This window comes from Zea mays, chromosome 8, assembly GCF_902167145.1.
Source record: "Zea mays cultivar B73 chromosome 8, Zm-B73-REFERENCE-NAM-5.0, whole genome shotgun sequence".
Classification (NCBI taxonomy): domain Eukaryota; kingdom Viridiplantae; phylum Streptophyta; class Magnoliopsida; order Poales; family Poaceae; genus Zea; species Zea mays.
In genome coordinates, this window is record NC_050103.1 from 87,580,266 (window position 1) to 87,604,432 (window position 24,167).

The window sequence follows — 24,167 nt, forward strand, 5'->3', positions numbered from 1 at the left end:
CGTCCTCGCCATGTCAATGAGCGTCATGATCTTCCTCTCTACCACACCATTTTGCTGTGGTGTGTAGGGAGCGGAGAACTCGTGCTTGATTCCTTCCTCCTCAAGGTACTCCTCCACTTGAAGGTTCTTGAACTCGGACCCGTTGTCGCTCCTTATCTTCTTTACCTTGAACTCAAACTCATTTTGAGCTCTCCTTAGGAAGCGCTTGAGGGTCCCTTGGGTTTCTGTTTTATCCTGCAAAAAGAATACCCAAGTGAAGCGGGAAAAATCATCAACTATAACAAGACCATACTTACTTCCTCCTATGCTTAGGTAGGCGACGGGTCCGAAGAGGTCCATATGAAGTAACTCCAGAGGTCTTGATGTGGTCATTACATTCTTGCTGTGATGAGCACTTCCCACCTGTTTACCTGCTAGACAAGCTGCACAAGGTCTATCTTTTTCGAAAGTCACATTTGTTAGTCCTAACACATGTTCTCCCTTTAGAAGTTTGTGAAGGTTCTTCATCCCCACATGTGCTAAACGGCGATGCCACAGCCAGCCCATGCTAGTCTTAGCAATTAAGCATGCATCTAGACCGGCCTCTTCCTTTGCAAAATCAACTAAATAGAGTTTGTCGTCTAGTACACCCTTGAAAGCTAATGAACCATCACTCCTTCTAAAGACAGACACATCTACATTTGTAAATAAGCAATTATAACCCATATTACAAAGTTGACTAACGGACAACAAGTTATACCCGAGCGACTCAACTAAAAACACATTAGAAATGGAGTGCTCGGATGAAATAGCAATCTTTCCTAGTCCTTTAACCTTGCCTTGATTCACGTCACCGAATATGATTGAATCTTGAGAATCTTTGTTCTTGACGTAGGAGGTGAACATCTTCTTTTCCCCCGTCATGTGGTTTGTGCATCCGCTGTCGATAATCCAGCTTGAGCCCCCGGATGCATAAATCTGCAAGGCAATTTAGGCTTGGGTTTTAGGTACCCAACTTTTGTTGGGTCCTACAAGGTTAGTAACAATGGTCTTAGGGACCCAAATGCAAGTTTTATCTCCCTTGCATTTTGCCCCTAATTTCCTAGCAATCACTTTCTTATCCTTTCTACAAATTGCAAAGGAAGCATTGCAAGCATGATAAATTGTAGAAGGTTCATTACTTGCTATCCTAGGTACATGAACAACATTTCTCCTAGGCATATGATGAATAACATTTTTCCTATCATGCACAATAGAAGAACTAGAAGCAGGCATAGCATATAAATCATAAGAATAATTCCTATAAGCATTTCTAGAGAATTTTCTATCACTATAAATGAAAGCATGATTCTTTTGAACACTATTAGCCATAGGGGCCTTCCCTTTCTCCTTGGCGGAGATGGGAGCCTTATGACTTGTTAAATTCTTGGCTTCCCTCTTAAAGCCAAGCCCATCCTTAATTGAGGGGTGTCTACCAACAGTGTAGGCATCCCTAGCAAATTTTAGTTTATCAAATTCATTTTTGCTAGTCTTAAGTTGGGCATTAAGACTAGCCACTTCACCATTTAGTTTTGCAATAGAAGTAAGGTGCTCAACACAAGCATCGACATTAACGTCCTTACACCTATTGCAAACCACTACATGTTCTACACAAGAACTAGATTTATTTGCTACTTCTAGCTTACCATTTAAATCATTATTAACACTTTTTAAACTAGAAATAGTCTCATGGCAAGTAGATAATTCACAAGAAAGCATTTCATTCCTTTTAACTTCTAAAGCAAGAGATTTTTGGACATCTACAAATTTATCATGCTCTTCATACAAAAGATCCTCTTGCTTTTCTAACAATCTATTCTTGTCATTCAAAACATCAATTAATTCATTGATTTTATCAATTTTAGTTTTATCTAAACCTTTGAATAAGCTTGCATAGTCTATTTCATCATCGCTAGATTCATCATCACTTGAAGAAGCATATGTAATAGTATTCCTAGTGCATACCTTCTTTTCCTTTGCCATGAGGCAGGTGTGATGCTCGTTGGGGAAGAGGGATGATTTGTTGAAGGCCGAGGCGGCAAGTCCTTCGTCGTCGGATGAAGAGCAATCCGAGTCCCACTCTTTGCCAAGGTGTGCCTCGCCCTTCACAATTTCTTGTAAGTCTTCTTCTTTTCCCTCTTCTTTTCTTGATCTTGGTCACTATCATTATCAGGACAATTAGCAATAAAGTGACCAATCTTACCACACTTGAAGCAGGAGCGCTTCCCCTTCGTCATGCTCTTGTTGGGATGCTCCTTGCGACCTTTGAGCGCCATCTTGAAGCGCTTGATGATGAGGGCCATTTCATCTTCATTTAATCCGCCCGCCTCAACTTGCGCCACCTTGCTAGGTAGCGCCTCCCTGCTACTTGTTGCTTTTAGAGCAATGGTTTGAGGCTCATGGATTGGGCCATTTAACGCCTCATCAACATATCTCGCCTCCTTGATCATCATTCGCCCGCTTACGAACTTTCCAAGTATCTCCTCGGGCGTCATCTTGTTGTACCTAGGATTTTCACGAATAGAGTTTACAAGATGCGGATCAAGGATGGTGAAGGACCTTAGCATAAGCCTGATGACGTCGTGGTCTGTCCATCTCGTGCTTCTGTAGCTCCTTATTTTGTTGACCATGGTCTTGAGCCTATTGTAAGTTTGAGTTGGCTCCTCCCCCCTGATCATCGCGAACTTTCCTAATTCGCCTTCCACCAACTCCATCTTGGTGAGCATGGTGACGTCGTTCCCCTCATGCGAGATCTTGAGGGTGTCCCAAATCTGCTTGGCATTATCCAATCCGCTCACCTTATGATATTCTTCCCTGCACAATGATGCTAACAAAACAGTAGTAGCTTGTGCATTTTTGTGAATTTTTTCATTGATAAATATGGGACTATCCGTACTATCAAATTGCATTCCATTTTCTACTATCTCCCATATACTTGGATGGAGAGAGAACAAGTGACTACGCATTTTGTGACTCCAAAATCCGTAGTCCTCTCCATCAAAGTGAGGAGGTTTACCAAGTGGAATGGAAAGCAAATGAGCATTGGAATTTTGCGGAATACGAGAATAATCGAAAGAAAAGTTCGAGTTAACCGTTTTCTTTTTCTCCTCGTATTCGTCGTCCTTTTGGGAAGAGGAAGACTCGTCGCTGTCGTAGTAGACTATCTTCTTGATCCGCCTCTTCTTCTTCCTGTCCTTCTTCTTTTGACTCGAGCCGGAGTCAGTGGCTTTGTCGTCCCTCGACTCGTTGAAGATGGACTCCTTCTCCTTATTGTTGACCACCATCCCCTTTCCCTTAGGATCCATCTCTTCGGGCGATTAGTCCCTTTTGTGAAGAGAACGGCTCTGATACCAATTGAGAGCATCTAGAGGGGGGGTGAATAGGTGATCCTGTAAAAACTTGAAACTTAAAGCCACAAACTTGATTAAGTGTTAGCACAATGAAATCAAGTGGCTAAAGAGAGCTCTTGTGAACCACAATTGACACAGTGAAAACAAGCACAAGAGACACAAGGACTTATCCCGTGGTTCGGCCAAGTACAATACTTGCCTAGTCCACGTTGTGGCGTCCCAATGGACGAGAGTTGCACTCAACTCCTTTCAAGTGATCCAATGATCAACTTGAATACCACGGTGTTCTTCTTTCTTTACTCTTTCCTGTTTGCGAGGTATCTCCACAACTTGGAGCCTCTCGCCCTTACAATGAGATGATCACAAAGAAGCACAGATGTAAGAGTGGGAAGAGCAACACACATAAGCCTCAAAGCACGAGCACAAACACGCACACAAGTCACAACTTGAGCTCTAAGATCACACACGGAGTTCTCAACTCAAGAGGAGCTCAAATTGCTATCACAACGAATCAAATGCGCTAGAGAGATGTCTTGGTGCTAAGGATGATCAAAGAATGCTTGGTGTACTCTTTCATGCGCCTAGGGGTCCCTTTTATAGCCCCAAGGCAGCTAGGAGCCGTTGAGAGCAATCCAGAAAGGCAATTCTTGCCTTCTGTCGACTGGTGCACCGGACAGTCCGGTGCACCACCGGACACTGTCCGGTGCAGATTTCTTTCCTATTCTGGCGCAGCCGACCGTTGACGATTTGGAGCCGTTGGCGCACCGAACACTGTCCGGTGCACACCGGACAGTCCGGTGCTCCCATCAGACCGTTGGCTCGGCCACGCGTCACACGCGGATTGCGCGACCGACCGTTGGCTCGGCCGACCGTTGGCTCACCGGACAGTCCGGTGCACCACGGACAGTCCGGTGATTTTTAGCCGTATGCCACCAACGAAATCCCGAGAGCAGCCTTTTCACCAGAGCCAGCCTGGCGCACCGGACACTGTCTGGTGCACCACCGGACAGTTCGGTGCACCCGGACTGAACAGAGTCTTGGCTGCTCGAGCCAAGTCTTTTCCATTTGTCTTTTCTCTGATTCTAGCACTTAGACAAATATGTTAGTACACAAAAACCAATGTACTAAGTCTAGAATCATACCTTTGTATTGATTTGCACTTTGTCCACCATTTGGCATAGTTTAACACATAACCATTTGTGTTGGACACTTAATCACCAAAATATTTAGAAATGGCCCAAGGGCACATTTCCCTTTCAAGTATGGTCTTGTTATTGTAGATGATTTTTTCTGCTTCACTTGGGTTTTCTTTTTGCAGGATAAATCTGAAACTCAAGGAACTCTAAAGCGCTTCTTAAGGAGAGCTCAAAATGAATTTGAGCTAAAGGTGAAAAAGATAAGGAGCAATAATGGATCTGAGTTCAAGAACCTTCAAGTCGAAGAATATCTTGAGGAGGAAGGCATCAAGCACGAGTTCTCCGCTCCCTACACACCACAACAAAATGGTGTTGCAGAGAGGAAGAACAGACACTAATTGACATGGCAAGGACAATTCTTGGAGAATACAAGACGCGTGAGAGGTTTTGGTCGGAACCTGTGAATACAACTTCCCATGCCATAAACCGGCTCTATCTGCATCACCTCCTCAAGAAGACATCATACGAACTCCTAACCAGTAACAAACCCAATGTTTCCTATTTTTGTGTATTTGGGAGCAAATGCTACATCTTGGTAAAAAAGGTAGGTATTCAAAGTTTGCTCTTGAAGCTGTAGAAGGGTTCTTACTAGGTTATGACTCAAATACAAAGGTGTATAGGGTCTTCAAGAAGTCATCAGGATTAGTTGAAATCTCTAGCGACGTTGTATTTGACAAAACTAATGGCTCTCCAAGAGAGCAAGTTGATCTTGATGATGTAGATGAGGATGAGGTTCCAACGGCAGCAATGCGAACAATGGCAATAGGTGATGTGCGACCGCATGAACAACAAGAGCAAGATCAACCCTCTTCCTCTACAATGGTGCATCCCCCAACTCAAGATGAGGAACAGGTACCTCAAGATGAAGGGCTGGATCAAGGGAGAGCACATGAAGAATAGGATAAGGAGGAAGAAGCATCACAAGTTCCTCCAACTCAAGTCCGGTCAACTATTCAAAGAAATCATCTAGTGGATCAGATTCTGGGTGATATAAGCAAGGGAGTAACCACTCGCTCACATCTAGCTAATTTTTGTGAGCATTACTCGTTTGTTTCTTCTATTGAGCCTTTCAGGGTAGAAGAAGCCTTGCAGGATCCGAACTGGTTGCTGGCCATGCAGGAAGAGCTCAACAACTTCAAGAGAAATGAAGTTTGGAGCCTAGTGCCACATCCGAAGCAAAATGTTGTGGGAACCAAGTGGGTGTTCCGCAACAAGCAAGATGAACACGGTGTGGTGACAAGAAACAAGGCTCGACTTGTGGCAAAAGGTTATGCCCAAGTCGCAGGTTTGGATTTTGAGGAGACTTTTGCTCCTGTAGCTAGGCTAGAATCAATTCACATATTATTGGCCTATGCTGCTCACCACTATTTTAAGTTGTTTCAAATGGACATGAAGAGCGCCTTTCTTAATGGACCAATCAAGGATGAAGTGTATGTGGAACAACCCCCTAGCTTTGAGGATGACTTGTATCCCGACCACGTCTACAAGCTCTCTAAGGCGCTCTATGGACTTAAGCAAGCCCCAAGAGCATGGTATGAATGCCTTAGAGATTTCCTTATTTCTAATGCTTTCAAGGGTGGGAAAGTTGATCCTACTCTCTTTACTAAGACTTGTAATGGTGATCTGTTTGTATGCCAAATATATGTCAATGACATAATATTTGGTTCTACTAATCAAAAGTCTTGTGAAGAGTTTAGCAGGGTGATGATGCAGAAATTTGAGATGTCAATGATGGGCGAGTTGAACTACTTCCTTGGATTTCAAGTGAAGCATCTCAAGGAAGGAACCTTCATCTCCCAAACAAAGTATACTCAAGATTTTCTCAAGAGGTTTGGGATGAAGGATGCAAAGCCTGCAAAGACACCGATGGGAACGGACGAACATCTGGACCTCAACAAAGGAGGTAAGTCCGTTGATCAAAAGGTATACTGGTCCATGATAGGATCTTTGCTTTATCTTTGTGCTAGTAAACCGGATATTATGCTAAGTGTATGCATGTGTGCTAGATTTCAATCTAACCCCAAGGAGTGTTACCTTGTGGTCGTTAAGCGAATTATTAGATATTTGGTTTCTACGCCTTGCTTCGGGATCTAGTATCCAAAGGGGTCTACCTTTGACTTAATCAAATACTCAGATTCCAACTATGCCGGGTGCAAGGTTTATAGGAAGAGCATATCAGGGACTTGTCAGTTTCTAGGAAGGTCCCTGGTGTCTTGGAGCTCTAAGAAACAAACTTTTGTTGCCCTATCCACTGCTGAGGCCGAGTATGTTGCCGCAGGACAATGTTGCGCACAACTGCTTTGGATGAGACAAACCCTCCGGAACCTTGGCTACAATCTGAGCAAAGTCCCACTCCTATGTGATAATGAGAGTGCAATCCGCTTGGTGGATAATCCTGTTAAGCATAGCCGCACTAAGCACATAGACATCCGGCATCACTTTTTGAGAGACCCCCAACAAAGGGGAGATATTGATATTTATCATATTAGCACCGAGAACCAGCTAGCCGATATCTTCACCAAGCCTTTAGATGAGAAAAGGTTTTGCAGTTGCGTAGTGAGCTAAATGTATTATATTCGCGCAACTTGGATTGATCTATAACATACATGTGTTCTATGCCTTTGATCATGTTACTTTACAACATTAACGTCTTTAATTGTTTATTTTTGGTGCTCAAGTTGTACAAGTCATCCCCGGACCTCTCAAGTCCCTATGCAAATGATGCACATGTTTAGGGGGAGGATGTGCTACAACTTGACTCCCTTGAGACTACTTGTTTGTTGAGTACTCGTTATACAGTCTCAAAGTTGCATTGAAAGGGAAAAGTGAACTTGGACAAAGAAAGGGCTTCCACTGCATTCCGGTATCAATGTATCTTGTCCTAAGTTCTTTGTACTCTCATTTCCTTTTTGCGCTTATTTGACATTTTGGTGAGGCAATGGGGTTATGGGGCCAAAAGTTCTCCTATTTTTGTGCTTAATGCCAAATGGATCAGCCAACCACTTGTGAATTTCAAAAACTGTAGAGTTAGAATCTTTGTGTTTGATCAAAACCCTCTTATTGCAAAAATTGTTCTCTTATGCAGGAGAATTTTGATTATGGGAAAAAGGGGAAGTTTGTGGCATTTGATCAAATTTACTCTTGAAAGATCTCTCGATTTGCCAAAACAAGTGTGTTTGACATTAGAGATAGAAAAAAGAATTTTTTTGTGAAATTAAACCAAGTGGTGGCAAAAGTGATCCAAATATGACAAATTCCTTGAAAATCTTATTGGTCTTCAACTTGCATTTTTGAGCTCTTCTAGGTATGTTAGTTCGAAACAAGTTGCTTTTTAATGTGTTGGCATAAATCACCAAAAAGGGGGAGATTGAAAGGGAAATGTGCCCTTGGGCTATTTATATATTGTTTTGGTGATTAGATGCACAACACGCTATGTGTGAACTAACATAATATTGAGCAAAGGAATATCTAGATGGATCAAGTGTGAAGGTATGTTCTAGACACTTAGTCAAATGTTTTATGTGCTAAACTTGCTTGTCTAAGTGCCAGGAACTAAATTAAGTCAAGTCCAAAAGGAGCAAGAGGAGTCCAGCTGAAACAACTAGTGGAGCACCAGCTGCGGGTGCACCGGACAGTGTTTGGTGCCCAGGCTAGCTCAGCGATGAATTCGCTGCTCTCAGGAATCCATTGGGACGCCACGACTAAAATTCATCGGACTGTTCGGTGAGCCAAGAACGTCCGCACCAACGGTCGGCTGCGCGATTCACGCGCAATCAACGGGCGACGTGTGGCTAGAGGCAACGGTCACTAGGCCGCACCGGACTGTCTAGTGTGCACCAGATAGTGTCCAGTGTGCCAAGGGGACCGAGGGTTCAACCGTCGGCTTCGCCAAACAAGGAAAGAAATTGTGCACTGTTCATGTCCGGTGGTGCACCGGACTGTCCGGTGCGCCAACGAACAGAAGGCAAGAATTGCCTATCAAATGGAGACCCAACGACTCCTAGCTGCCTTGGGCTATAAAAGGGACCCCTAGGCGCATGGAGCAATACACCAAGCCTCCATTGAACATCCTAAGACGCCTAGACTCCACAAGCACGCATCCGGATCATTATGTTTGAGATTTGATCACTTGTTGAGTTGTGAACTCGCTGCACTGTGTTTGTGTGCTCGTTTCTTGACTTGTGTGCGTGTCGCTGCTGTGACTCTAGCTCTCGCGTGTGTTTCTATTCCCTCCCTTACTCTTGTGGTTTTCATTGTGATCAATATTGTAAGGGTGAGAGGCTCCAACTTGTGGAGATTCCTCACAAAGGGAACATCTGCTATAAGGAAGGAAAACTGTGGTATTCAAGTGGATCATTGGATCGCTTGAAAGGGGTTGAGTGCAACTCCCGTCCATTAGGACGCCACAACGTGGAAGTAGGCAAGTGTTCTACTTGGCCGAACCACGGGATAAAAACCATTGTGTCACCTGTTGTTATTCGTTTGCGATTCTCTCTGCTTCTACTCACTTGATAATTGCTATACGTTTAAATACTCACCTTGTGAAGAGCAATTAAGTGAAGAAGTCATCTCTTTCTCTCTAAACGTAGCACCTTGGTTTTGATTCCACTAACATTTCATAAACCAAGTTTTGTGCCATTTAGTGTTGATTACAGGATCACCTATTCACCCCCCTCTAGGTGCTCTCATCTACATCAAGACCAAGTGGTCCCATATCTCTATTACCTTCTCCCAGAATGACCTTCGTCTTAAAGACTATCCACATAGAGATGCCATGGTTATCTCTTGTGTTATCAAAGGCTTCGTGGTACATAATGTCCTGGTCAAAATAGGTAGTGCTGCAGACATTATATTCACCAAGGCTTTCAAGCAAATGCAAGAGCCCAAAGATAAGATCTAGGATTCAGTGTTTCCTTTCTATGGCTTCGGAGGGTAGCAGATGATGGCGCTAGGAAAGCTAGCTATGCCCATTACCTTCGGCTACGTCAACAATACAAGAACAAAGGAAGTCATGTTTGAGATTGTTAATATGGAATTCTCATATAATGCAAACATTGGACGTGGGACTCTCAATATATTCAAAGTGGTTCTGCATTTGGCCTACCTCTGCATGAAGATACCCATCAATCAAGGGGCCATATCAGTCTATGGCAGTCAAGAAGCAGCAAGAAGAGCAGAAGAGACCCTGCAAGAACCAAAGTTTGTCTACAACATAGACGAAGCTGAAGTGCAAATCCAAAAATTTGAAAAGCCAATAAAAGAAAAGGCATCTTCGGCAGATCAGCTGAAGCCGATACTTCTTTGTGATGATATTGCAGAATAGAGGGTTTTCTTTGGCAATTAGCTAACTTCAGAGCAAGAATCTAATATCTGAAGATTTTTGTTTCACAACAAGGATGTCTTTGCCAAATCATCAAATGACATGTGTGGAGTGGACATGAGCATAATAGAGTATGCTTTAAATGTGGATCCAAGTATCAGACCACGTAAGCAAAAGCTTTGCAAGATGTGTGAAGACAAGGCCGAAAGTGCAAAGGCCAAAGTTAAGAGATTGCTTACTGCCAAGGTCATAAGAGAAGTTGTATATCTAGAATGGTTCGCCAACATAGTTATGGTCAAGAAATCCAATGGCAAGTGGAGAATGTGTATCGGCTTCATAGATCTCAATAAAACATGTCTGAAGGATGAATTCCCATTACCAAGAATTGGATTGTTACTCAGGGTATCATCAAATCTGGATGAAAAAAGAAGATGAGTAGAAGACTAGTTTCATAACCCTCAGTGGCACTTACTGCTATCTTCGGATGCCTAAGGGGCTAAAAAATGTCGGAGGAAGCTTCAATAGAATGCATCAAAAGTGTTGAGCTTGCAACTGGGCAGAAATGGTTTAGCTTATGTTGATGACATTAGTGTAAGAAGTACGAAGCTGCAAGATCACATTTCAGATCTTCAGGAAACCTTTGCTAATTTCCAAAGGGCAGGTCTAAAGTTGAACCCTGAGAAATGTGTCTTTGGAGTAAAAAAAGGCAAGTTCTTGGGTTGTCTTATGTCGACAAAGGGAATAGAAGCAAAACCGAAGAAAATCGAAGCAATATTTCGAATGGAGTCACCAAAGTCAAGAAAAGGGGCTCAGAGGTTAGCAGGAAAACTAGCTTCTCTAAACAGATTCATATCAAGATCTGCTAAATGAAGCTTGTCGTTCTTTGAGGTTCTGAAATCAGTAGAGGTCTTTTAGTGGGGACCCTCTCAACAACAAGCCTTCGAAGAATTGAAAGACTACTTGATAAAGTTAACAACACTTTCTCCACCTTCGCCAGGGGATCCTCTGTTAATTTATGTACCAGCTTCACAATCAACTGTAAGTGTTGCCTTGGTTCAATAAGTAGTGAACGAAGGTGTGAAAAGGCAAATAGATGTTTACTTCGTAACCAAAGTATTAAACCCATCTAAAAGGAATTATATAGGGATGGACAAGGTCATGTATGCAGTCCTAATGGCTTCAAGAAAACTTTGACACTACTTTCAATCCCATAACATTATCGTGCCATCATCTCAACTACTCAAGGATATCATAAGAAAGAAAGAAGCTTCTGGTCGAATTGGAAAGTGTACAGTAGAACTCAATGAGTTTATCATAGACTTCATTCACAGATCTTCCATCCAATCTCAAGCATTACCAGATTTTATTACTGATTGGACTCCAGGCTCATAGGACGAAGCAATTCAATCAAACGAAGCTATCTAGACAGCCTTTTGTGATGGTTCATGGGGGTCCTTCGGGGCCGGTGCTGCATCTGTCATTGTTTCACCATTTTAACCATCTAAAGTAAGAACTTCGTATGCTGTCAAGTTACAATTCCAGTGCATAAACAATATAGCTGAGTACACAGCTATACTCCTAGGACTAAGAAAGCTAAAGGCAATGGACATAAGAAGGGAAACATTGAAATCAGACTCCCAAGTCATCATGGGTAAAGTTTACCAATCAATCAAAGTGAAGAGGCCAGGCTTGGAGAAGTATTTTGATATGGTCCAACGGATGGAATCTTCCTTTCAAGGATTTTCATTAAAAACATTCCGAGACTAGACAATGAACAAGCTGATATGCTGGCCAAGGCTACCGCTCAGGGGCTCCCCTACCCCCCGAAGTGTTCTTCGAAGTGTTAAAGGCACCCTTAACTGATTTGATGGAAAGAGCTATCCTAACCATCTCCCCTACACACAGTAAAGATTGGAGAGCAGAAATTATAACCTTCCTTCGGGGAAACCATCCAACTGATGACGAAGCATACATCAAAAGAATGCAAGCAAGAGCAAGGCCATATAAAATCATAGAAGGGGAATTGTACAAAGAGGGTGCTTGCTCACCTTTGCTAAAATGCATCTCTAGAGACGAAGGTCAAGATTTGATAGGATAAATCCATTCTGGGCTATGTGGATCACATATTGGCCCTAGAGCTTTACTGGGAAAGATCTTTCGTCAATGTTTTTACTGGCCAAAGACAGCTTCGTACATAGCGGAGTTTGTGCAAAAGTGTGACAATTGTCAGAGATGCATAAGGGATCAGAAGCAACCTTCATCCTTAACTTAGATCATACAACCTACATGGCCCTTACAGAGATAAGGAATGGACATAATAGGCTCGATGCCATCGGCACAAGGAAACATGAGATATGCAGTAGTGGCAGTGGTAAAAGGGAAATGGACCCAACATTTCCTATAATCGATTTTGGTGTTTGACGACCATCACAAACCATATGAACTAACTAGTTTGCCTAAGTGGATGTTCTTTATCATGTGCATAAAGTTCACATAAACATACAAAGAAAATGATCTTGGGGAATTCTACACGGCTGAAGCAAAACATAATTGGTGCAGCTTGTGGCGCACCGGACACTGTCCGATGCCCAGGCTAGAGCCCTCCGCGAACTATCCGCTCTCGAGTTTTCTCAGCGCTCGTTCACTAAAATTCATCGGATTGTCCGGTGTACCACCGGACTGTCCAGTGAGACAACAGAACAACGATCAACTTCGCCCAATGGTTGACTACGCTGACTGCGGCGTAGTCTGCAACGCAGAAGTCAGAAGTCAGTCTGCAACGTCAGGATACACCGGACTGTCCGGTGTGCCACCGGAATGTCCGGTGCAGCAAGAGGACAAACGACTTCAACTGTCAATAGCTCCAAACCCCAACGGTCGGCTGACGTGGCACGCACCGGACAATGAATAGTGGAGTGTCCGGTGTGCCCATCGACAACAACGACTAGAATAGTGGTTGGGGCTATAAATACCCCCAACCACCATAATTCAAGCCATCCAAGCATTCCAACTTCCTCATTCAATACTAGAGCAAAAAAATACACTCCAAAGACACAATCAAAGCATCAAATCCTCTCCAAGCCCCAAAATCAAGTCAAGTGATCAAAAGTACTTAGTGACTTGAGAGAGGGTGATTTGTGTTTCTTTTGTTGCTCTTGTTGCTTGGTTGCTTTCTTCTTCTCACTCTAATCTTTCCAAGTGTTTTGTAAAGCTAGCAAGAGACACCTAATTGTGTGGTGATCCTTGTGGGGTCTTATTGACCCGTGTGATTAAGAAGAAGCACTCGACCGGTCTAAGTGACCGATTGAGAGAGGGAAAGGATTGGAATAGACCCAACCTTTGTGGCCTCCTCAACGGGGAGTAGGTTCATTGGAACCTAACCTTGGGAAACAAATCAGCGTGTTCATTTGTGTTGATCCTCATCACTCAATTTGTTTCTTCCCTCTCCTCTCTCTCTAAAGTTCTCTTGCTCACAACATTTTCAGTGGGCTCCCAAAGTTATCCGTATTGATTGGGCAACTCATAGGAAGAAGAACTATCTTCCGCACTCTGAATTCCCTACTATTTATTTCTAACCCTAACCCCGGGTGAAGAGCGTGTTCAAAGTTTATAATTTTCAGGTTTTGCCTATTCACCCCCTCTATGCGACTTTCAATTGGTATCAGAGCCCAGTGCGTTATTAGAGTTTAATAACTCGAAGTGATGTCTGGAGAACACGCCAAAAGGGAGATAGTCATCGGGGAAAAGCCCGGATCTTCGGGAAAGAAGAACGAAGAAAGAACTCCATCAAAGGAGGTTGGCGATAAACAAAAGGAGCACAAGGAGGAATCTGTCGGCTCCATCAAGTCACATAGGAAGGGTGATAACAAGAAAAAGAAAATGAAGAAGGTGGCCTACTACGAGATCGATTCTTCATCACCTTCCACCTCCAGCGCCGAGTCCACATCTTCGAAGCGCCAAGAGCGTAATAAGTATAGTAAGATGCCTCTTCGCTACCCTCAGATTCCTAAACGTGTTCCCTCACTTTCCGTATCCCTAGGCAAACCACCATACTTTGATGGTGAAGATTATTGTATGTGGAGTGATAAAATGAGGCACCATCTAACCTCACTCCACGAAAGTATATGGGATATTGTTGAGTTTGGAGCGCAGGCACCACAGGTGGGCGACGAGGATTACGACTCCGATGAGGCCGCCCAAATAAGACACTTCAATTCCCAAGCCACCTCAATATTCCTCGCTTCCTTGTGTCGAGAGGAGTACAACAAGGTGCAAGGGTTAAATGGTGCCAAAGAAATTTGGGACGTCCTCAAAACGGCACATGAAGGGAACGAGGTGACCAAAATCACTAAGCGCGAAACGATCGAGGGAGAACTTGGTCGGTTCGTCCTTAACAAAGGAGAAGAGCCACAAGCAATGTACAACCGGCTCAAGACGATGGTCAACCAAGTCCGCAACCTCGGGAACACCAAGTGGGATGACGATGAAATGGTCAAGGTTATTCTAAGATCTCTTGTTTTTCGTAATCCCACTCAAGTTCAATTAATTCGTGGAGATCCTAAATATAAACAGATGTCTCCCGAGGAGGTAATTGAGAAGTTTGTGAGCTTTGAACTTATGATCAAAGATTCCAAACATATTGTCAACTTGGAGCAAGGCGCCACTTCCACACCCGAGGTGCAACCCATTGCTTTCAAGGCAACGAAAGAAAAGAAGGAAGAGTCTACACCAAGTAGACTTCCAATCGACGCCTCCAAGCTCGACAACGAGGAGATGACTCTTATTATCAAGAGCTTTCGGCAAATCCTCAAGCAAAGGAAGGGTAAGGACTACAAACTCCGTTCCAAGAGGGTTTGCTACAAGTGTGATAAGTCTGGTCAATTTATCGCTAAATGTCCATATACAAGTGATAGTAACAGGGACAACGACAAGAAAGGGAAGAAGAAAATGGAAAAAGAAAAGATACTACCACAAGAAGAAGGGTGACGAGGTACACATGGGGTGGGAATGAGACTCCGACGAGAGCTCCACCGACTCCTCCTCCGACGAGGACACCGCCAACATCACCGTCAATAAAGGCCTTCTCTTCCCCAACGTCGGCCACAAATGTCTCATGACTAAGGATAGCAAAAAGAAGAAGGTACATTCTAGAGATACCCCAAATACACTACTTCCGATGATGAGGGTAGCTCTAGTGATAATGATGATGATTTAACTTCACTTTTTGCTAACCTTACTAAAGAGCAAAAAGAAGAAAATTAATGAATTGATAGAAACCATTAACGAGAAGGATAATATCTTGGAATTCCAGAAGGACTTGCTCGTTAAGGAAAATAAAAAATTTGTTAAGCTAAAAGATGCTTATGCTCTTGAAGTAGAAAAATGTGAAAACTTGTCTAAAGAGCTTAATATTTGCAATGATTCAATTTCTTGTCTTAAAACTGAAAATGCTAGTTTAATTGCCAAGATTGAAGAATTGAATGCTTGCAATATTTCCACATTTACTGTTGAATATGCCACTATTTGCACTAGATGTAGAGATGTTAATATTGATGCTATGAATGATCACCTTGTTATAATTAAAGAACAAAATGATCACATAGCTAAATTAAATGCTAAAATTATCGAGCATGAACTAGAGAATGAAAAATTTAAATTTGCTCGTAGTATGCTTTATAATGGGAGACGCCCTGACATTAAGGATGACATTGGTTTCCAACAAATAAGCCAAAGCAATGTCAAACTTAATACCCCTAAGAACAAGCTTTTTAACTTTGTTAAGGGCGAGACTCCTATGGTTTAGGATAGAGAAGGTTACATTTTATACCCTGAGAACTATCCTGAGTACAAAATTAGAAAAATTCATGCTAGAAAATCTCATTCTATTTCTCATCATGCTTATATGTATAGTAATGAGGTTTCTAGCTCTAGGCATGCAACTCAAATCAAAATGCCTAAAAAGAAGATTGCTAATGCATCAAACGAACATAGCATTTCATTCAAGACTTTTGGTGCATCTTTTGTGCTCACTAACAAATCAGGCAAGGCAGTTGCCAAATATGTTGGGGGCAAACACAAGAGTCGTAGAAGATTTAACCGGAGGTTAGAAGGTTCAGACAGGTAGATGATTGTTAAACGTGAGATAGATTGTGATATTCTGGCCAAGAATTAATAGGATGAATAGAATATATATATATCAATAAGGTGCATCTTATTTTTCATAAGTCTATTTTGAAAGAATCTTAGAGTTAAGTGTGTTTGACCTATAACAATCTCGGGATGAGTGACCGACCAGAAACTTCTCGAGTGCACATGAGTGAGAACGGATGCATATGATTGAGAATAAAGTACGCACAAAAGACTTGACTTGTAGTGATGTGTGGAGATGGTATATGTAGATGCGAAGAAGCAAATAACGCTGGTCCGCAAGTGGCCGGGTGTTACAGGCTCGTAGGTCCGATCGCCGGAGTCACATGCTCTGGGCTGGCTTCTGCTGCTAGCTGCCTCGCTAGCCGCCTAGCCCAACCGCAATGCGCGCCATCGCCTCCCCACTTGCGCCTCCTCGCCCAGAGCCACCCATTGCCGTCCGATCAAGATCCAACGCCCTCAAACGCGCCACTTTACCACCAGTCCCCCTCACCGCCGCCCGTCTCCGCCTCCGCCGACAACCGGAGCCAGGGCCCTCGCCACCCACCCGATTGAGCCACCCCATGCCTCCTCCCACTGCGACGATGTCCCCCGCAGCTGGCGGTTCCTTTCCTGAGCTCACCTGTCCCGCGGACTTTGCCACCGTCGCCGCCCCCGGCGGCCGCTTCTCCGTCGTCGGCTTCGGATCCCTCCTTTCCGGTGAGCGGGACGAAGATCGTTGTCACGGGTAATGGATTCCTCGATCCCTGAACCTGCTAGCATGACGCTCTCTAGCATCCTGGTTGGTGGCAGAGCGGAGCGCGAGGAGCACGTTCCCGGAGCTGGAGGGCTTCCGTGTCGCGGTGCTGCGGGGGTTCCGCCGAGTCTTCGCCCACGCTGCCCCCATCTTCTTCGAGCGCGGCATCGCCATCGAGGCCACCAAGGTCCCCATGCCTAGTATTTCTCTCCTCATGTCATCGTTTAATTAAGCAGCAGGTTTCTCCGTGTGTCTGATTCTGCAAGGTGGATAGGATTTTGATCAGGGCATTGATGACTCGTGATGTCTACTTCACTAATTTTTCATTTCTGAATGAAGTGGCATCTTTGCGACTTTTGCATGACTATGTGATCTCACTAATTCGTCCTGAATGTTAGTTTTTGTAGAGGATTTCAGATAATCTTTTTTTACAGAGCAATACATGATGAACTAGCACACCTGTTGCGTACACCTGAATGTGCAGACAGGCAAATATGCACTTAGTACTAAGGGTACTTGGATGATACTGCAATTTACCATCGTAGGGTTTTATTTGTTTTTAACCTGCGTTTCCTCGATGTAATGCAAACTGCAATACTAGTTCCACGACACTAGACAGTAAAAAAAATAGAGATTTCAATTAAGTAGCTGCATTGAACAAATATATGTATTGGTTCATGCACGAGGGCCTGGATTTTAGTGCCCATTAAGGAGCCTCTCTGCAAGACTGCTTTTGCTGCTCGTTATTCTGATCCTTGAGAAAAATAAACTTTGATATGTTTTGAGATCCAATGATTTGACATTGGACTATGTTTGCCAATGTAGAGCACTGTAATACTGTATGTACTTCCCTGGGAAAGTTGCATTACCGGTTTCTTGTGGTTTCACAATGTTCTCTTTTCTCATTCCAGTATTGAGTGACTTGTAGGAATTCTCAAGCTTGAGCGTAGAGCCATGCGACAGTGAACTGATAGTAGTCACGGTTTTCGAAATCAAGGAGGAAGAGGTGATATGGTTTTCTCAGTGATATACCATAATAATCAGCCGTGGGCAAACTAATGGACTGTTCCTGAATTCCTTTTTGGCGAGGACTGAAAATTCATGATATTTGCAGGTCCCGGCGTTTATTGAGAGGGAACATGAGTTTAGATTTCTTGCGGTGGGTGACCAATTAATTCGTTTCATGCTTGCTGATCTATCCTAGTGTTTATAAAGTGAATAAATTCTTTACCCATAATTTGGACTACTTTTTGACAATATTTGCTCCCACTTCTGTTTGTGTTTTAATGTGTTTCAGGTTGTCCCTGAAGGATTGGATGGGGTACCTTTTACAAATCGAGCAGTAAGTACTCTGCATTTGAAATCATAATTTTAGTTTTGCCTTTGCTCTTTGCTGCTCCTTCCCACAACAAGAATTATTTTTCTTTGTCTTGTTGGTATTTGGTGGTTAGGTTGTCTGTGCACGCTACAGCAATGAAGAATATTTCCAAGAGAGATGCCGAGGTTGAATTTTTATTTCTCTACTTCATTCCAACTATTTTCAACCTTTTATGTATGGTCATATCTGTGTCCTGTCAATCTATCACTCCAATTGTTGATCATCAGATTTAGTAGGAGATTGTTTATAGTTCAAAGGAAATGGTAATTTGTTCTTCAGTTCATTCAGCCCCCCCTGTCTAACGAAATACTAGTACTAGATTGTAGTTGCTAGATATGTTTGAATCCCTCTCAAATAAATTTATGATGACTAACAAAGCTTTATGCTGAACATTTTTCTGTCTTTTTTTTCTTCTGGCGAATCAAAACATATTTCTTTAGATGGAAGTTGTTCTTTTAAGGCAATATAGATATAGGTTGCTAACTTCTAGAGAATTGCTTGAGACAATACCAAATCATATTTAATTTCATAGTCAATTACTTATTGAAACTTTGAGTGGCTACTTCTACAGGAAGCAAGGAAATATATAACAAGTACTATGGACGGTACAATATTGACAAAATATGGAGAGATGATATCTTACCATGTCGCTTATACCTCAGACATTGGTGAGTTTTGATGTTCAAAGATATATAACGTTAAACAATATGTGGGGTTGCTTCTTTCATCTATTGGATAAATTTGTAATTAACATTAAGAGAGGGTCTAACTTGTGATCAAATTGGAATAAGCCTACTATAACTACCCTTGCACATCCTTAGTGCATACTAATATGTACTCACGTGTAAAGTTGGAATCCAAATTCGTATATTAAAATGACAAATTTTATGTTTATGTGCACTAAAATACAAAATTCCTAGTGTTTCATCGTTTAATTCATATGAGCCTCATATTTTCCATTTTGGTATGTTTTTTTTTCTAATTTGAGTTTGCATATTCTTTTTGAACTACTCAGGAGAGCTGCGTGTCATTTCATTAACGCCTCGTTTGGATCATTGGAATTGAATTCCATTCTAATAATAGTAATTTAGGCATATATCAATTAAGCTAATTCGGTTTATGCAAAATATATTTGTATATTATTATTAGCAAGATGTCGGAGATATTTATGTGCTACATTTTTACTATAGGGGAGTGAGACGAAGAGTGTCATGTAAGTTATAGATTAGAAATCAATTCTAGTAATGCATAAAATCATTTTCCACCCTCCACCCCATGAATTTGAGATAGGCTTATATCTGAACTTTGGAAAGTGGTGGAATGTCAAATTCCAAACTAAATAAGTTACTTTATTGAGTGAATTCCAATTCCTCTAAAATGAAGGGATCCAAACGCCCCGTAAGAGAAAAAACACAAAGGTACAAGAAGAGGGCAAACGCCCTCTCAAGCAAACCCACTCACACACACACAACAACACACCTACTGCCCACTATCTGCCATCTAAAGACCAGGAGCACCTCTCAGCAAGAGCTCCCGAAGGCAGAGGCCACTGTTCTTAAGGCGTCGCCTATGCGTCCAGGCGGAGGTCCAACTCCTAGGCGCCTTGCCCGCCTACCTCGCCTAGGCGTCCAGGCGGTGGTCCAACACCTTGTCTCGCCTTACCGCTTTAAAAACCATGCCAGAGGCACCAGCCATACACCACATCTGTCTCTCTGTAGCCACTGAGGCGAGGATAGATTGCATTTGAGGCCTAAAACCATCAAACACAAGCATTTCTATGCTTCCAAATCTCTCAAGTGACTAGGATGACTAGAGAGTTGAAACCCTTCCGAAGATCCTTAGGCAGGCGATTGACAGCTTCAGATCATCAAGAACGAAAACGGCTTGTAGAATTAGGTGGTAAGATCGACATTTAAGTTCAGCCCCTGCAGAATTCGAGTCCACGCTTCCTGCACCAGCACACAGGAGGAGAGAATGTGGTTGATCGTTTCCTCATCCTGGTCAGAAAAAGGACAGGTCGGCTGATGGGGCAGCCCTTGCTTGGCTAGGCGATCAGAAGTCCAACATCGGTTATTAATTGCCAACCATATAAAGAATTCACAATTGGCCGGGGCCCAGCTCTTCCAAATCTTCTTCCAGTGAGAAAACTTGATGGTCCCAATGAACATTGAGTTATAGGTTGATTTGCAGCTGTACATACCGGAGGCCGAGAATTTCCAAAGATGCTGATCCGAGTCGTCAGGCTGCAGCACCACATCACTAAATCCCAGATAAGCAAGTATTCCACAAGAACATGTACAGATAAGCCCCCCCCCCCCCCCCCCCCCCCCCAATGTCAGCCACCCAATTTCTGTTGACAAGTGCCTGGCTCACTGTACACCGTTTTGTGACCCTTTTTGGAATCATCTGAACAAATTAGGTGCTAATTCTGCCACTATCTTTCCCGGTAGCCAACGATCAGTCCAAAATTTTGCAGAATTCCCATCCCCAATAGCAGTGATCACTGCAGCATCAAACAAAGACCGATCAATCTGAGGGACCTGAACCGTCAAGCCAGACCAAGGCTTAAATGGGTCTGTCTTCTCCAACCAAAGCCAACGAATGCGCAGAGCCCATCCTAACCGCTCCAGGTCAAGGACTCCCAGAACTTTTTTTTATCTGAATACATATTTCTATGTATTATGCTTGTGCCAAGTTTCAAATTTTTTTAAATAACCAAAGTATGGTTTCTAGATTGATTTCAATATTTCCATCTACTAGCCTACTAGGTGGTTTCCACCCATATTACCCAAATATTTTGGGACGAGGGAGTAAAACACATCTATGAGATTATGATATCACAAGGCAATATGCATCTCTCATGGATATATGATATCATTGCTTTCTGACAACTGAAATCAAGATGCATGTCTGAAGCAATAGGAAATCATTTTTTTATCATTGCATTTTATGGAATAGCAACACATTTTCTCTACGCAACGACTAAGTGTGTAGAAGCATGATGTTATCAATATTTTTGTTCATATTCTTGTAACTCTAATTGCTTTTTCAGTGTTCTTGCTGCGAAAAATCTTGGAGAACCAGCATACAGCAACTTCTTAGACCACACCTATCTTGGTGACCGGAAAACTACAATAAGGGAATACTTGGCCACTACCGCTGCTGGACTCATGGAAGAGGAGCCTCCCGAGTCGCTAAAAAGTCGCTACGGTGGCTGATTCGATGGCTGACTCTCATATCCACCACAGGTTGAGCTATCATGCGCTCGCAGTTTATCATATTAACAGTTAGTGAATTAGGATTTAGTAGTAGTGTTCCAGGATGTTCGAAATAATGCATGGTGCTCCGTTGCAGAAGATCTAGGATTCTGGTTTGTTCGGCAGGTGGCGCCAAAACATGTGATATGTGACCAAATTGTGATTGATGTGCATCTATTATTTGCGACTGTTTGCTACAACAACAGAAATTCAGGGCCAGACACCCAAAAATGAGGACAAAATGCATCTTTCCCCACTTTCTCTAATGGCTGATGTTCATTATCGTACATTTTGACTGGCAAGGTGTGTAATCCGGAGTTTTTTTGGCCATCCACCAGCTGCAGTCTCTAATCGTGGTGTGTCACTATCATGCGACAAACTGCACGTTCTGAATGGTGAACGGCTGCAACGCACTCTCTAGTCTCTACTACGAATTCGATGGGCACAATTTATCGTAGTCTTGAGATGTGCATTTTGTTACCTCTGCTTGACGTGGACTAAGGCACGTTCAAGTTTCATGTCTACGACGGCAGCGAGTGGAAGAAGAGGAAGATCGCCGAGCAGTCATCGACGGCGATACAGCGCCGCCTGTGCGCGCCTGTGCCTCCCCGCACGGACGACGCATGCCACCAGCCGCTTAGCCGCCTTCTCCATGTCCGGCGTCCCCACCGCCTCCTCTTTGGAGAGCACATCCCACACCTGCTCAAAAAAGTTTCTACTTGTCGTCGTCAGTCATCACGCAAGCACCACTATACGCATATTTGCTTAAATGAAGAGAGTGTGTGTTTGTGAAGAAAATATTTGTGAAGAGAATTAAAGGCGAACATGCATGAAAGCTACCTAGTCGGTAGCGAAGATGACTGCCATTGCTGCTGATCGTCCTCTATGTCACCTCTGGCGCTAAGATGATGTTGTAGTCCTTGACGCAGTAGTCGCCGAACGCACGTGACATAGCGAGCCCGGACGACTCTTGGCTAGGCTGCCAGACATGGTGCACACCCGGCTCGTCCGCAAGGTAGTACACTAGGTCGTTGCACCACCATATGCGCTCCTTCTCTACTGCACACATCGTGTTCTAGGGCATAACGTCTGCAACGACCGCAACCTGTAACGCCCTGAATTTGGGGATATAAAATTTCTTCTCCGATATTCACCAAATTCAGACGTTACCCTCTTTCTCTCCTTCTTTTCTGCTCCTTTCTCCCATTTTCAAAGTAATATAGAGCTCTATGTCCATACCGTGTGTGAATAAAACCCTAAGGTAATAATCGTTGTTGCATCATGCTGGAGTATATTTATTTTTGTTTGATGTTTTGCCTAAGTGTGCATCCATTTAATTTATGGTTCTTTTCGACGAGTGAATTTAATTGGGAAGAAAAAAAATAAAAGAAATAGAGAAAAGCCCACCCAGCAGCCCTCTTTCCCCTTCCAGCGCCCAGCGCACGGCCCACCAACCCCTCGGCGCGCGCGGCCCAGCTAGCCCTAGCGCCCAGCACCCCTTCCCCCACCCCCTCGTGCGGCCCACTCCTCGCCCCTGCCCTAGCCGCGCTCGCGCTGAGCAGCTGCGGTGGCGGCCCTGTGCCCACCCATCAGTGCCCCGTCGCTACTGTTCATCTTCCAAAAGAAAAACCACCTCCCCGCGATGTCTGTGCCCACGTTGCCCCAAAAACCGTCGTGCCCACTCTCTCTCCCTCCCACCTGCATAGACCCTCGCAAGGGCAGATCCACAATGTGGGCAAAGTGGGCCATGGCCCCACCTCAATTTTTGGAACTTTTTATACCTACCTTTTGTATATACTATAAAATAAAAAATATAAGGTATATGAGACCAAATTAGATAAACACCGAGTGTACCACATCATACCATCGACTAACCCACAAGATCTAGCCCATCGTCCTAGGCCACGACCTATGTCGACTAAAACAAAGAATGAGAAAGACATCAACCGCACGTCTCTAGCATCCAACCCCCTCTTAGCGCTTGTCCTAGCGTTGTGTCCGCTGCCCAATCGGCGTCCAACAGTCAGTTCATCATCGTTGGCCTACCGCCCAACCGCCCACCCAATTGTCATCGCCAGCCGTCAGGAACCCGTCTCTAGCTTACGGCTCGCCTGCCATTGCCGCCAGCCTATCGTCTAGCCGATAGCCCGTCATGGCTGGCCTGCCTCCACTCGACCACGACCTCGCACTAGAATGCAAGCTGCCACAACCACAAGATTGACAGTTTAATGGTGTTTTCGATGTTTTTTCTATATAGTTTTGTTCTTTTACTTACATTGATGCTTACCTAATACTTTTTTCTTCTAATTGTAGATTGGATTTTCTATCGATGATTCGGTGTTGCTAAAAGGATTTTCGATATCCACATTATTTTATAATAGTCATAATATTACAACTTAATTTTCATACTATTACCAAGAAACTACTTATAGTTTAGTATTTTTTTGATTTCTCCATTGTGGATTGGCCTCACCTAGAGTTTCGTCCTGCGTCCGCCACTGGACCCTCGCCCAACCTCCCCCATACCCCCACCTTCACCGCCAAGCTCTGTCGCCTCGCTCTGACTCCGTCTCGTCGCCGACGCGCGCGGCCGCCATGGTAAGCCCCTTCTCTCTCTTTCTTTCTCACTGTGCCCCTCCCCCTTCCTCGCTGTGCAACGGCCCCAGCGCGCGGCTGCTCGCCGTGGCGCGGCCCGGCTCGAGCGCGTGGCAGCCCGGCGCGGCTGCCCCAGCGCGGTCATAGCGCGCGGCCGGCCCGACCCCAGC

The 24,167-nt window shown here is 43.8% G+C and overlaps 1 protein-coding gene across 2 annotated transcripts; it reads left to right on the plus strand.

Moving 5' to 3' along the window:
* Nucleotides 1–16,299: 16,299 nt before the first annotated feature.
* Nucleotides 16,300–21,689, plus strand: LOC103635511 (uncharacterized). Of its 2 annotated transcripts, none has more exons than XM_008657947.3 (8): nt 16,300–16,730; nt 16,824–16,954; nt 17,696–17,773; nt 17,882–17,926; nt 18,065–18,109; nt 18,219–18,270; nt 18,717–18,813; nt 21,198–21,689. In XM_008657947.3, exons 1-8 carry the CDS (start codon nt 16,415–16,417, stop codon nt 21,361–21,363), a joined length of 930 nt encoding a protein of 309 aa, XP_008656169.1. In that variant the 5' UTR covers nt 16,300–16,414; the 3' UTR covers nt 21,364–21,689. The 2 variants fall into 2 exon arrangements, 1 of the variants encoding a protein (XP_008656169.1); XR_004851985.1 differs by having other exon boundaries at nt 16,305–16,730; nt 17,679–17,773; nt 21,198–21,668.
* The last annotated feature ends 2,478 nt before the right edge of the window (nt 21,690–24,167 follow it).